The 14,691-nt window shown below is 43.1% G+C and overlaps 1 protein-coding gene across 6 annotated transcripts in view; it reads right to left on the bottom strand.

The window, feature by feature from the left end:
- LOC147635362 (uncharacterized) overlaps positions 1 to 5,096 on the bottom strand; it is a 47,885-nt gene extending 42,789 nt beyond the window's left edge. For 2 of the 6 annotated variants that reach the window (XM_086802608.1, XM_086802613.1), the window contains exon 1: positions 4,773 to 5,096. In XM_086802608.1, the coding sequence (XP_086658734.1) occupies positions 4,773 to 4,959 (187 nt within the window). In that variant the 5' untranslated portion in view covers positions 4,960 to 5,096. The remainder of the gene's footprint in view (positions 1 to 4,772) is intronic. The other 4 variants (XM_086802611.1, XM_086802614.1, XM_086802609.1 and 1 more) reach the window with 3 other exon arrangements.
- Positions 5,097 to 14,691: the final 9,595 nt, after the last annotated feature.

The following is a 14,691-nucleotide window of genomic DNA, read 5'->3' as shown; positions in this document are numbered from 1 at the left end:
CAGGGTACATGCGGTGGTGGATACTTACAATAGGAAAATTACTCTGACTCATAGAGGGAAAGAGCATGTATTGGATGTAAAACTCAAAGGGGAATCTGTTCCTATTGTATCCGCTTCGGCGATTTCATCAGTAATGAAAAAGCATCTTTCCGCGTACTTGATTTATGTAAAGGATGCACAGGATGATGAGTCTAAGTCTAATTTGCCAATGTTAGATAAGGACAGGACTGATTTTTTAAGTGGGTTTCAAGACTGTTTTTCCGAGTCATTGCCAGGAGAACTACCTCCTGAGAGGCCAGAAGATCATGCCATAGATCTGATTCCTGGTAGTACTCCACCGAATAGACCGCCGTACCGTGTTAGTGCAGCCCAATAGGAAGAGATTATGAGTCAGGTGCAGGAGCTTTTGAATAAAGGGTTGATTCAGTCTAGCTCATCACCCTTTTGCTCACCTGTGCTCTTAGTGCAGAAGAAGGATGGTTCTTGGCGCATGTGTATTGATTACAGGGCGCTGAATAAGAATACCATCAAGAATCGATTCCCCATACCGAGGATCGATGACATCTTGGACCGCTTACAGGGCTCCACAGTTTTTAGTCGTATTGACTTGAAAAGCGGGTATCATCAGATACGCATTAGACCCGAGGATGTGCATAAGACAGCATTCCGAACCACGTTTGGATTGTATGAGTTCTTGGTTATGCCCTTTGGTTTAACGAATGCGCCTGTCACATTTAACAGAATGATGGACAGGATTTTCAGGCCTCATAGAGAGTTTGTGGGCACATTCTTTGATGATATGATTGTGCATTCACAAACTGAGGAAGAGCATAGAAGGCATTTGGCCACTGTGTTTGCAGAACTCAGAAACCATAGGTTGGTTGTTAATGGCAAGAAGAGTGAGTTCTTTTTGCAGGAGATACATTTCTTGGGGCATATTGTGTCTGGTCATGGAGTCCGTATGGATCCAGCAAAGGTGGAAGCAATACTTAATTGGCCAGCTTTGAGGACCGTGCATGATGTACGCAGCTTTCTAGGATTGTGTTCCTATTACAGGCGTTACATACGGCACTTTGCTGAAATTGCTTCGCCTCTTCATGCTTTGACGAAGAAAGCAACTCCGTTTAGATGGGCTGATCGGGAAATTACAGCATTCAGAAAGCTCGAAGAAAAGCTTACTTCGGACCCAGTATTGGTGTTACCGGACCTCCGAAAGGCTTTTGTTGTCCAGTGTGATGCATGTGGAAGTAGCATTGGTGCAGTTCTCATGCAAGAGGGACATGTTATAGCCTATGAGAGTAGAGTTTTGCAAGATGCTGAGAAGCATTTACAGGTGTATGAGAAAGAGATGTTGGCTGTAATTCACGCTCTTTCTACATGGAAACACTACTTGCTTGGGGCTGATTTCACTGTGCAGACAGATCATCAGACCTTGCGATATTTCCTCACGCAGACTAAGCTTTCAGAGAAGCAATGCGTTGGGCAAACTTTTTGTCAATGTTTCACTTCCAGATTGTGCATGTGGAAGGCAAAAAGAATGTAGTGGCAGATGCTTTGTCACGCAAGCCACAGGTCTCTGCAGTTTCACTTGCTTATCATCATGAGCTTGATAAAATGAAAGAGCAGTATGCCCATGATGAGGACTTTGAAAGGTTGTATGATCAGATGTCTGAGGGTCAGCGGCATGAGCACTATACTCTCAGAGATGGGTTTTTATTGATGCATGGCAGACTGTGTGTTACCAGGCCATTGCGACTCAAGGTTATGATTGAAAGTCATGCTCCACCGTATATTGAGAAAGACTCAATAAACTCGGGTTTAAAGAAGGCCTCGTTGTTTCACACGGTCCTACCTTGGCGTATGCTACACACTTGGTTTCAAACACATGGATTACACATGAACAAGCTCCCTCCATTTCAGTATGATCCAGATTCCCCATACATTAGGCTTACACATGAGGACAGGAACCGAGTGATCCGATACGATCTATTGGCTATACACACGTAACAAATGGATCGCACCGGTAGGCCCATTGCCTACCAAGATGCACTACTATAGAGATCATTTCCTGAGATTCACAGCAGATGGTTTCATACAGAGACCAAGTTATCTTGACGCCTTCGTGTCCCATGATTAGGATAGCCATTGGCCAACTTAGGTTATCATGCCATAGACTGAGGATAGAGATTGGCATTTATGAGCGGATACCCAGAGAGGACAGGACATGTAGACTCTATTAGATGGGGGTTGAGTCGGAGAAGCACTATGTTTGCTAGTGCCCAGTCTACTACGAGATCAGAGGGAGATTTCACTGTCTATTTAGAGAGGTCTTTGGACCCTTATCTCGGATCATGGAGTACCCAGATCAAAGGTGCCTTGGACTCTTCCTCCAGGAGCTCACCCAACACAAAGAGTCACTACTCAAAAATCCTCGCCCCCAACAGCCCTCCTCTCAGCTTACCATCACCGTTTTTTCCAACCTAGAGGGGTGGATAGGGAGGCACCAGAGCCCACCATAGTGGATACAGGAGCCTATGTCACAGTACCCCCTCACAGCAGCAGGCCCATGGGAGTCACATCAGATCGAGCACACACACTCTAGAGAGCTAGACACCCTCGTCCCATCGGACCCCAACCACCCCCAGCTCATCAGCGCCCCGGTTTCAGGAGATCCTAGCCCGACATCGAGCAGCATCATCCTCACAGCAGACTATCGACATCTCTAGCCTTCTTGTATCACCCATGATGGACATCCTGGATGGGCCCTTGCCTAAATACAGGGTTGATTGACTGTTTTTATTCAGCTCTCCCATGTCCCATCAGTTATTGTACCCTATACCTAGCATAGTAGGATCTAGATTTTTCATCTTGTATAGTCTGAGATCTTAACTTTCAGTTTTCAGTTTTAGTTTACTGTTGCTTTTTCTTATTTCATCCATGATGACAAGATTTCATGGACACTATGTACACATCATTTTGGTCTCATAGGCCCTTTGGGTCTTTTGAAGACGTTAATATAACCTTCTCTCTCTCTCTCTCTCTCTCTCTCTCTCTCTGAGACCAAAATGATGTGTACGTGGTCGTTTCCACTGTTTATTCAGAGAGGGTTTTGGACCACTTTCCAGAGTCATGGGGTACCAGGACCAGAGGTGTTTGGGATTGTTCTTGCTTGAGCTGCGGAGACATAGAGATAGCCTGCTTAGGCGCACAGAGAGCCAGACTCAGAGGCACATTACAGACTTCTTTAGTCCGGCCATCACTGCGCCAGATGGACCACAGCAGCAGCAGGACATGGATACCGCCCACACCAGAGGTACACTGATTGATCGTGCGATTGAGCTTGGGTGGTCCAGACGCCCACGACCACGGAGGAGGGCATCCCAGCATAGACGGATGTTGCAGCGGCAAATTCGGATTATTCTTGCGAGGCATGCGAGACACCCAGTCAGGGTGCTGACCACACAGGATATTGAGGAGATCCGCCAGTGTCCGATGCGGCACATATTATGAGATGGAGGTACCTCTATAGTGTACCTTCCAGTTCCAGTTTCATTTTTTAGGTGCCAGTAGTATCATCTTTATTTTTTCATTTTCTGGGTTTTTTTATCCAGACATTGTATCAGATCCACCATGATGTAACTTTTGGTCTCATAGGTCATTATGGCCTTTTGAAGACGTTAATATAACATTTCATTTCATTTCTCTCTCTCTCTCTCTCTCTCTCTCTCTAGCCATCAGATCAGTAGGTATCGTCATTAGCTGATCAAGGCATGTCTCACTCTACACAAGATCATCTGCTGATTACATGTACATACACTAGTGTCACATGTTTTCTTTTTACTTTTTCTTTCAGTTTTCCATGGCTCGGTACCAGTGTATCACTTTTGGTCTCATAGACCCTTGAGGTCTTTTGTAGACATTAGTATTACTCTCTCTCTCTCTCTCTCTCTCACCTGATGGATGCCTTACCACCTTTCCAATACAGCCTATATGCCCCCTCCCTCCATCTACCAACCAGATCATTCGATCTAATCTCATCAACCTACAGACCCACACCACATGGTTATGAAGATGCAATTCTACAGAGATCGCTTACTGAGGCTAAAAGTAGATGGATTCATAGAGGCCGGGATACCTACACAGACACATGTCTCATGCCATGCGGATTGAAATTGGACGACGACGAATTAACCCTAGCTTCACTAATCAATTTGCTTGATCAAATGGATTATGACCTTTCTACAGGTATTTAACCTAAGTTACCAGATCATTTACCATAATCTTTATGCAATTTATGGATCAATGAACTTTATCTTGAATGCTAAGTTAAGAGTGAATAATAGATTTCCTGATGAGTATTGAACACAAGCTTAACTAACCAATTTGCATAATCAAGCGATCTGACCTAAGTTACCAGATAATTCACCACATCTCTATGTGATTCAGATTAAGAAATAAATTAACTTGATCTTAAATGTTAAAGTTTACAAATAGAATATTAAAGGATCAATTGACCTGAGCAGATAACATGATCCACGACCTAAGCTTGCATGTTCAATTTAGCTTATCATTTGAGATAATTTTATGTGATCCATGGCCTCAAGCTGCGCATGCTAAATAATACAGAATCACGATGAAAGGTTCTTTGACCTGAGATGGCCAGCTAATCACAGTTTATCTAATGCATTAACTGCAATACATTCCTCAATCACTCCACATAATCTGGATTATTGAGACAAGCACCGAAAAATAAGGGTGAAAGGACCACTAACCTCTGATGAGACCCTTTTCTGTGCCAAAGTGTGCTGCAGAAACGCAGGGAATACGAGGATCGATCTTCTTGAAGCTCTTCAAACAAAAAGGTCTTCCTTCTCTGCGGAGAGTGGCTTCTGCGCCTGAAATGCTGAATGGGAGGAGGTGATCCGACACAAGAATTACTTGCGAGGGAAGCTCAACCATGGCGTTCACACGAGTCCGCTACTGCTGCTTAGTGCAAGCAAGGCCGTCGCGCAAGAGGACCCAAATGTGGAGGTACTGGGTTCGAATCTCCTAGACATTGTAATTTCAGTACCCTCTCTCTTGCCCCCAAAATGATTGAGAGAGAGAGAGAAAAATAGAGAGAGTTGTTAGATTTAAGGCATTTCTATTGGCAACAAGAAAAACAAACACATTGTTTGCACTCATTTGTAAACACGTCCATTTCTATGTAAATCACTACTATTAAAGGACCAATTATGCGGAGTTGAAGATGTGGCATGTGGCCGGTACTGCTTGTGTGTACATGTACGTCTTGTGTTCACATTCCCATAGGTAACTAAACAAGAGAAAATAAAGTTATTAGAGATTACCTTTGGTATCTCTACATCCCCAAGACATGGGTTCAATGTAACACACTCCCATCTCATGCTAATAGAAGATGGATTTACCAATGTAAGTTACAGGGGTTTACTTATCAGATGCATTGAGGGTTTCTAAAGTTTCATCACTTAGGTTTCTTATGGTTACAATACAAGAGGTTAATCTCACAAGTGATAGTCAGAGCTCCAAATACGTATGATATGCAACATAGGTAATAAGACATTGTTTAAGAAAAATAAGAGATTATCCAACTAGAAGCACAATTATTCCCATACATACCTTATTTTATTATAATTAATAATTATAATTAAAGAAATACTATTCTAGTACTTCAATTAATAATTATAGATAAAGTATAAGAGTATTGTAGTATATCATTATAATTAAGGTATTAAAGTATTATATTAGTGCTATTGATGAAATATAATCTCCCACCATGTAGTTGACTGGTTAAAGGATTGAAGTGCTGATATCGAGGTCATGTGGTTGAGTGGTTAAAGGTTGAAGTGCTAATACTGAGGTCATGGGCTTAACCTGTGCTTGTTATAGCTGAGTGCAACATGATAAAAGAACTTAAGCCCATTGACAAAAACAAGTAATAATAATTATCATCAATAATATCACTATAAGTACTTCATTTTAGAATATTTTTGAATATAATATTTACAATACATAATAATTACCTATGTATAGGCATGATTTAGTATAATTATAGGTATAATCTAGTATAATTATATGTATAGGTATAATCTAGTATAATTATATACATATATAATTTAATTCACACATACATAATTATAAAAATTTATAATGTATATACTAATATTAATGAGAGAAGGAGCAATAGAGAGAAAGATACATATGTACAAACATATATATTCATATTAATGACGTCCAAGAAGGCTAGATATGATATATGGTCTAAGTACATCTTAAAATATAGTGGCTAGATATGATATATGGTCTAAGTACATCTTAAAATATAGTGGCTTTAAGTAATGTCATACAAAAAGGGAAAACACTACTACTGAGCTTTTGAAGCTTTGTGATTTGGAGATACTTAAAGGTATGCAATACCAAATACTCTCCACTTACCCTCTTTACTTATTAGGGCTTGCCATAGCAAATACTCTCCACTTACCCTCTTTACTTATTAGGGCTTGCCATAGCAAATACTATCCACTTACCCTCTTTACTGTGCGGCTTGTATCTTACCTAGCCAATTCAAGACATTTTTGGCGAGCATTTTCGAGCGGGCACTTTTTGAGAATCGGGCGAGCAGATTCCAAAAAGATTTCCCCCTCCCCCAAGACAAAGAGGGCGTACAATTGAGGTTGTTGGTTTGAACTAAGAATAAAACCTAGTTTTTTAATGTACATCTTCCAATTACAGAAATTCCAAGCCCCCCTCCATGAAGAGAGAGGGGTGAAGCAAATTAGAGAGAGCAACATGTCACAATTACTTCGGCAGGAGTGAACACATAAACACATGTCAACATCACATCCTCTACATTGGGGTTATTGGTTCAAACTGAAAATAAAACCAAGTTCATTCACGTACACCTTCAAAATACAGAAATGCGAAAACCAACATCACATTCTCTACATTGGGGTTATTGGTTCAAACTAAAAATAAAACCAAGTTCATTCATGTACACCTTCCAAATATAGAAATGCAAAAACCAACATCTTTACTACTATGGGCCTCACTTGTTCTCCGGGGTATCGGCACAAAGTAAGCGATTGGTGTTCATACCCTTCCATACCTCCTCTAGCAAGACACGCTCAGACGATTCATCAATAAAACCATGGACTCGCCAAATTGCAATTAAGACCACCACTTTATCCTTAACTTGATAAATTTTTTCAACATTTTTAGGAAGTGGAAAGGATGTGAGACCTTTCCATGCTTGTGAACCATCTATGGTCTTTTGCTTGATCTCCACATCGGTGCCCTCCCTCTCGATACGCGCAGCAACAACTTCAATGCTAACATTTGATGAGGCCATTACAAACAAAAAGAATGAGGGTTTAGGCTATTTTACTCTTATAACAAGGCTTGGTGGCAATGTTGTATAACAAATTGCTGGATGTGAGACCTTTCCATGCTTGTGCACCATCTATGGTCTTCTGCTTGATCTCCACATCGGTGGCCTCCCTCTCGATACGCGTAGCAACAAGTTCAATGTTAACATTTGATGAGGCCATCACAAAAAAAAGAAGGAGGGTTTAGGTTATTTTACTCGTCTAACAAAGCTTGGTGGCAATGCTATATAACAAACTGCTTTGGAGCTTGCCTCTGTATTCATAGTAGTGGGAGAGGTTCAACACTCAAAATAAAAAACTATATTTATTTTTTTAATGTTATTTATAAAGGTTTCTTTCCTCGCATTTTGGCTCCACAATAAAAAATGCATATTTTGAACTTGTTTAGGAAAGAGCAAGCATGTATTTGAAGGAGATAGACATTGCATAATAGAACCCTCTACAATGAGGTAACATCCACAAAGGTTAACCTCAACTGATTATCCTTGCATTCAAATTTCTAAATTAGGGTATGTTCTCCTACAAGATAAGGCATTGTAAAGCTCAAGGTCAGATAGAATAGGTTGGTGGATGAACATATTCTCGCTCTGGCTTAAGCCTAGCACACGTAATTAAATGAAGTACAAGTGTTTGCATGCAAGGTATGGCTTCTTCTTGGCGTCTCTATCTGCAAAATTTGGACATGTATAAGACGGTTCATCTTTCACATGCACATCATATTTTCCCACGTGTGCATCATCCCCGTGCAATTCAATCTTGAAAACTTCATACTTGTGCGCCACTCTCTGCACTTTTTCTACCACCATAGCTTTCATTTTCAAAGCAGCCTTTATTTTCTTAGCTGCTTCCTCTGATATTGACATGCGGTACTTGACTCTTATGCCATTTCGCATGCTTGATCCACCAGCCTCTATGTTAGTAGTGGACCCATATGGCGGATCTTTTAAAGTTGTAGTTGTATAGAACCTTGAAGCCCCACTGCTATGTGATGGGGTGGGCACAACACATTCTGCATTCTTGCACTCCACCTAGTATCCACCTTCCCACAATGAATATACCTCCTCATTTGTGAGGTTCGTTCCTATAGCAACTGGCCATATCTTGGGTGGTGGATTGGGTTTTGGGTCTATGTTGTTGTCCACTATATAGCAATGAAGCACATGGTCAGGGCAGAACCACATCCATTGTCTAATGAGACCATTAGGGTGCTTGCTATAGCCTTCAAAGGAAGGTGTAGGCACACCCTTAGCATATTTAACTATGTGTTGCCCACACCTCTTACGCCCACGAGGCATTCCGCTGCATGTGACCTTGCTGCCAATGCATGTCCTTAAGATTGCCCACATTGCTTCATTCACCTTGCGCTCAATGACATTGCCCTCTGTGACTTATGTAGTTCCATTGTCTAATGAGACCATTAGGGTGCTTGCTATAGCCTTCAAAGGAAGGTGTAGGCACACCCTTAGCATATTTAACTATGTGTTGCCCACACCTCTTACGCCCACGAGGCGTTCCGCTGCATGTGACCTTGCTGCCAATGCATGTCCTTCAGATTGCCCACATTGCTGCCAATGCATGTCCTTCAGATTGCCCACATTGCTTCATTCACCTTGTGCTCAATGACATTGCCCTCTGTGACTTCTGTAGTTGTTTATGGAGTTTTACTTGTATCATGTTCTTTGAAATTGATCTTCCGTGGTTGGCCTCCCAAAATACTTGCGATCTCTTACATGTGTGTTGTACTCTGGTCGATGCGTGGCCTCATCACATCAATATCAATTACCACCCTTGACGGTCTCTTGTGACGTGCACTCTCTTTGTCACCAGTGGGGTAGGTGCCCTATACATGGGTGTTCCTTCAGTTGCCTGATTAACTGTTTGGACCACTTGGGCAGGGCTTGTAGAGCACCGTTCTTTTAGTTTCTCCAAGCTTGGGCCTCTCCCTATGTGCTTTTTGCCTTGAGTGTAAGAGACTGCCTTTGTGCTTTGCGAAATTGCATTCGCCATATCGGTAGTACATGCATCGTAAAGAGAAATCTTACATCTATATCCTTCCCCGACCAGGCGACTTTCATGCTTGCTTTCTGCTAGGTTTATTCTCAGGGTATTTGGACCAACATTACTTCTGTCTATCATTGTATGACTGAACCCCAATGTGCTATGCGCACTTTCCACCAGCTCAACCAAAAGTCTGACAAATTCATGTCCATAACATGACCACTGTGCCACCATTGACATATCAACCGAGCCTCCACTGATGCAGCTTCACTGGTGTAGGAGCCATGCGCCACTTCTCACACATTGCTTTGTGCTCTCCTTGAGATGTAATACACACATACTTTGTTGTGTGGGCAACCATGCTTTGCTCCCAATGAAATAGGCAAGACCTCTCCCTATCTGTCAAGATGTTGTTTTTTCCACCATTGAGCACAAAGAACTACATTCCAGTTTGCTTGAGCCTCGTCTGCCATGAAACCATAGAAATCTACCCTCTCACAACCATGGTTGTCCATCACTTCATTAATGCATTCCCAGAACAAACATTGGGCATCCATATCTTCCTCTTTCATTTCACATGTTGCAATGGTGAGAAGATCTTGCATGCGAGTGAAAACAAGTTATTTAAGAGGTTGTACAATTAGCCTGCTCCTCTAACCACCTAAATACTCTACATTGGTAATTTTCTACCTTGGATCATATACATGACAAGCCATGGTCACCCAATCTGATGTTGTTGTCAAACTGTATCCACGCATGTCGCAGGTCGCCAGAGCTGGCCGGTCCATCGCATTCTATTCACCAAATCCAACCCTGAAGTGGGTCCAATGGTGGACATCTTGAAAACATAGCACTTCTCACCTGAGGACCCTTGACCTGGGACCTGCTTCCATGGAAGAAGTTGTAAGTGCACTCTCACTTCAGCTTCAGAAGTGCATCCAAGCCAAAACTCTCCTTTGAAGGGCCTTGCTGGGCTGCAGCAAGACTGACCTCCGAAACTTAAAAAATAAATTGTTCAAATATTACAATGCATCTTATCAAGAATTTAAAAACTATTTAACACCTACCAAATTTACCAACCAAATTAGCTTACCAGTTGTCTTCCACTAGTGGCCCCATCTCCTCTGCAATGTTGATGAACTCTTATTTCCCAATGAAATGAGAGGAACCACCTTCTTGCACTAGTGTTGCCATGATAATTTCTTTTGCCACACACATTTGAGCCTTCCTTGCTCCAACATTGCGATCCACCCCTAGCACCCTGGACACCATTTGCTTGGTTCTATCAATTAGTGCCTTTGATGTGCCTACATGTACATTATGTTGATGGGTGCCGTGTGTATCATTAATCTCTTCATTGTCTCGTCAGAGGACATCACATAATAGATGTAGCAATTGCATGTAGCAATGCACATCATTAGAACTAAGCACTAATGGCAAAGGAGCTTCCCAGACACATTGCTACACTCCTCTCCAATTGTGGTGCCTTTAGCATGCTTCCAGTAAAATGTGATGTATTTGACACCATGTGGTTCTTTAAATGCATGAAAGTTCATTAACACACTTCAAACTACCTAGACAATGGCTTCGCCCCGACATACTCCACGGAAGGCAATGTTAGAGGTTTGCAGCTTTGACCACCAGTGGAAATCATACTTATGCTCCATGGAGTCCATTCCTGGGCATGTTCCCATGATCGGTGGGAACTCAAATGCAATATCACCATTGTATTATCTATGAATCTCCATGGCCTTGATAACGTCTTTGACATTTAGCAAAATCTTTGTTAATGTGTTTCCCTTCTTCATGCTGAAAAGGTATTCTAAAATGCTCTTACCTTGTCCTCTTGCACCACTGGATGAGCCTGATGCATCGATATACTTGTTATCTTGAAAGGGACTGTATAAATCTATCATATTCTTTAGAGTTGAAAAACCTATGGGCGGGTTGTCTAAGATAGCTATTGGTGCTGGGTTTGACTTCAACGAAGAATTAACTATTGCCGAGTAGTTGGCTGATACAGAGTCCTCGAGTATGTAGAACTCCTCTCCCTCATGATTAAAGGTTGCCTCGAGAGGGATGTGCAACTCTTGGGTCCCAATATTTACTGAGGCTTGCAATCCACAAAATGAGCGAGGAGCTACTTGCTCATGTAAAAACTTTGCACTCACCACAACCCGTCCATTGATGAAACTCAGTTCTTTCTTAGAAGATGGGAATGTGATTGTGCAACTCATAGAGGAGCAAAAATGAAGTACACAAGAACAAGAAAGAATGGTACAATAGGTATGGAGTACACAAGTGCTAAATGGTGATTAAGACCCTTAAGCAAGTTGACCCTTTTTAATCAGACTGTTATAATTTAATTATATTTTTTATTATTTTAATATATATATATATATATTCGAAATTAGCATCTAGTCATCTCTCTCCCTAATCTTTTTTCTATTTCTCTCCATGCTCTCCTTCATCATGGTTTACAAGATGAACATCAAAAAACATAACCATCTAAAAAACTCGACAAATACATCAAAGAAGCTAGCACTATGAAGTTGCATTATGAAGTTTCTACATCAAAGTTGCATTATGAAGTAATGCCAACATTATCACAAACAAAACTTAATAGGAAAGACACTCATAAGTTTCTACGACAAGCAACCATTGATTGGGCCGTATTCCTAATTAATTGCTCGTTCTCATCTTTAATGACTCTGTATGTCCTCCAATAAGCAACTACATCAAAGTTGCATTATGAAGTTTCTACATCAAAGTTGCATTATGAAGTAATGCCAACATTATCACAAACCTCAAAACTTAATAGGAAAGACACTCATAAGTTTCTACGACAGGCAACCATTGATTGGGCCGTATTCCTAATTAATTGCTCGTTCTCATCTTTAATGACTCTGTATGTCCTCCAACAATAAGCAACTACACTTGATATTTTGAGCTTAAACATATCTATTGTTGCCAAGTCGTTCTCCTTTCCTTGGATTAGTTGCTTCAATTCCAATAATAAACTCCTCGAAATCTCTCTAGCTTGGTACAAGTCAGGATTGATTGAGTCGTTCTTGTACATCTCATCAAGCACCATGTATCCTTGTGCAAGATGATACACTCCATGGTAAGCTCCTCTAATGATGGCATGGTTATTATGACATGTAAATAAACATAGCAGTGGGCACTTGGGAGGAGCTGAAGAGGCGCTTGAGAAAGGGGTGCTCGAAGAGGGAGCGCTTGATAGAGGTTCAGGGTGGAGGAGATGCTTAAGGAGGGCGTGAAGGAGGTGGAGTGGAGGGCACGAGCAGGAAGGCCGAGAGGAGGATGTGAGAGGAGGGCCGAGAGGGCACGAGAGGAGGGCTGAGAGGTCTCGAGAGGGCCAAGAGGGCTCAAGAGTGTTAAAATAGCCATGCGTGGCCACGCACATGCCCACGTGTTGGGCCCACGATCGTGGGTCTAACACTTGGTTGGTAGTGTGCCGTGCATGTGCACCACACGGAGTCCACGTGGACACCACATGTAGTGGGCCGTGCATGTGGCACGCACATGCCCACGTGTTGGGCCCACGATCGTGGGTCTAACACTTGGTTGGTAGTGTGCCGTGCACGTGCACCACACTTGGTTGGTAGTGTGCCGTGCACGTGCACCACACGCAGTCCACGTGGACACCACATGTAGTGGGCCGTGCACGTGGTGCCACGTGCACGTCCCACTACATGTGGCGTCCACATGGATTGCGTGGTGGCCCAGTCCACGTGGGCACCATGCTAGGTACACATGGCACCAATTAGATGGTGCTATGTGTGCCTTGTTGGCTACGTGGCACACCGTAGTGTGCCACGTGGTCTGTAGAGTCCACGTGCAATGCCCGCACTCCAGCATTACACGTCAGTGCCACGTAGACTGTTTAGTACGCGTGGTGTAGCCATGTGTAATGCCCGAGTGCAGACATTACACATGGCAATGCCAGGTGGACAAAATAGCCCACGTGGCGTGGCCAAGTGTAATGCTCGTGCCGGGACATTACACTTGGCCAGTCCACGTGGCGATCCCGTGTCGTGTAATCCTCGCATGTGGACATTACACGCGGAGGCATTGTGGCCTTTGCCACCCATGTGGAAAAGGCCATGGGGCGTGTGGCTGGCATGCAACAAAGGCCACACAGGCCACACGGATAGTCACGTGGGCGACTGTGCAAGGCTATTAAGTCGTTGCACAGCGGCTGTTGAAGGCTCACAAAAGAGCCCTCAACAGCCTCTTCCTCCCCCCCTCTCGCTTCTCTCTCTCTCGCTCCCTCTCACTCACCCTCTCTCTCTCCCTCTTGTGTCCGCCTCACTCGGCCTCTCTCCCTCTTGTCCCCCCAACTCACCCTCTCTCTCCCCTTCTTGTCCCCCTCACTCGGCCTCTCTTTCCCCTTCTTGTCCCCCTCACTCAACCTCTCTCTCCCCTTCTTGTCCCCCTCACTCGGCCTCTCTCTCTCTCTCTCTCTCTCTCTCCCTGGCTCCCTCTCTTGTCCCCCTCCTCGCTCCCCCTCACTCACCATCTCTCTCTCTCCCCCTTGCTCCCCCCCTTGTCCCTCTCTCTTGTTCACCCTCCTCTTTCCCTCTCTCCCCTCTCTCTCTTAACCCCTCAATAGCCACCATCTCTCTCTCTCTCTCAACTCCTCCCACAGAGTCGAGATCTCAACGGTTGGAAACGGTCTCAACAATTGGAATGCCCTCAAGCAATAACGGTCCTCACTTGTCCTCAACGTGTCGAAGGAAGAGTTCTCAATCATCAAAGTTCTCCAAGTAGACTTCATATGGATAGCATAACAATTCCAATAGCATCACATGTAATTGGAATAAAAAATTAATGTAGTTTAAATACTAATTTAAGATAATTGCATCACTTGTTGAATGACAAAAGAATAATTTTAAGAAGTATTGATGGTAATATTGATGCGTATTCAAGACGAAATGCCTCCACAGACTCATCTGCAATCGAAAGGGTTCATCGCATCGCAAGATGAGATCATCCTCTCGTAAGATGTGGGCATATCACAAGTGGCCACATCAAGCGAGGCGACAAACATCTCACAATTCTAGCTGACTATGGAAGTTGGTTCTTCAATGGCCGCCGATAATTGTGTAGCCACCAGTAGTGCCATAATTGTAGACGAATAGGAGTGTGTGAAAGAGATTTTCGGCCAGGTGGTTGATTGACACATCTCAATAAATTGGGCGGAGGACCACTTGGTCGACAACCAAAACCGCCTTCCTAGAGTACCGCTTTGTTTGCCTCCTTGGCA

Source organism: Cibotium barometz, chromosome 9 (genome assembly GCF_041138505.1).
Source record: "Cibotium barometz isolate CiBa-2024 chromosome 9, ASM4113850v1, whole genome shotgun sequence".
Taxonomy (NCBI): domain Eukaryota; kingdom Viridiplantae; phylum Streptophyta; class Polypodiopsida; order Cyatheales; family Cibotiaceae; genus Cibotium; species Cibotium barometz.
This window is presented reverse-complemented; position numbering and strand designations above follow the sequence as displayed.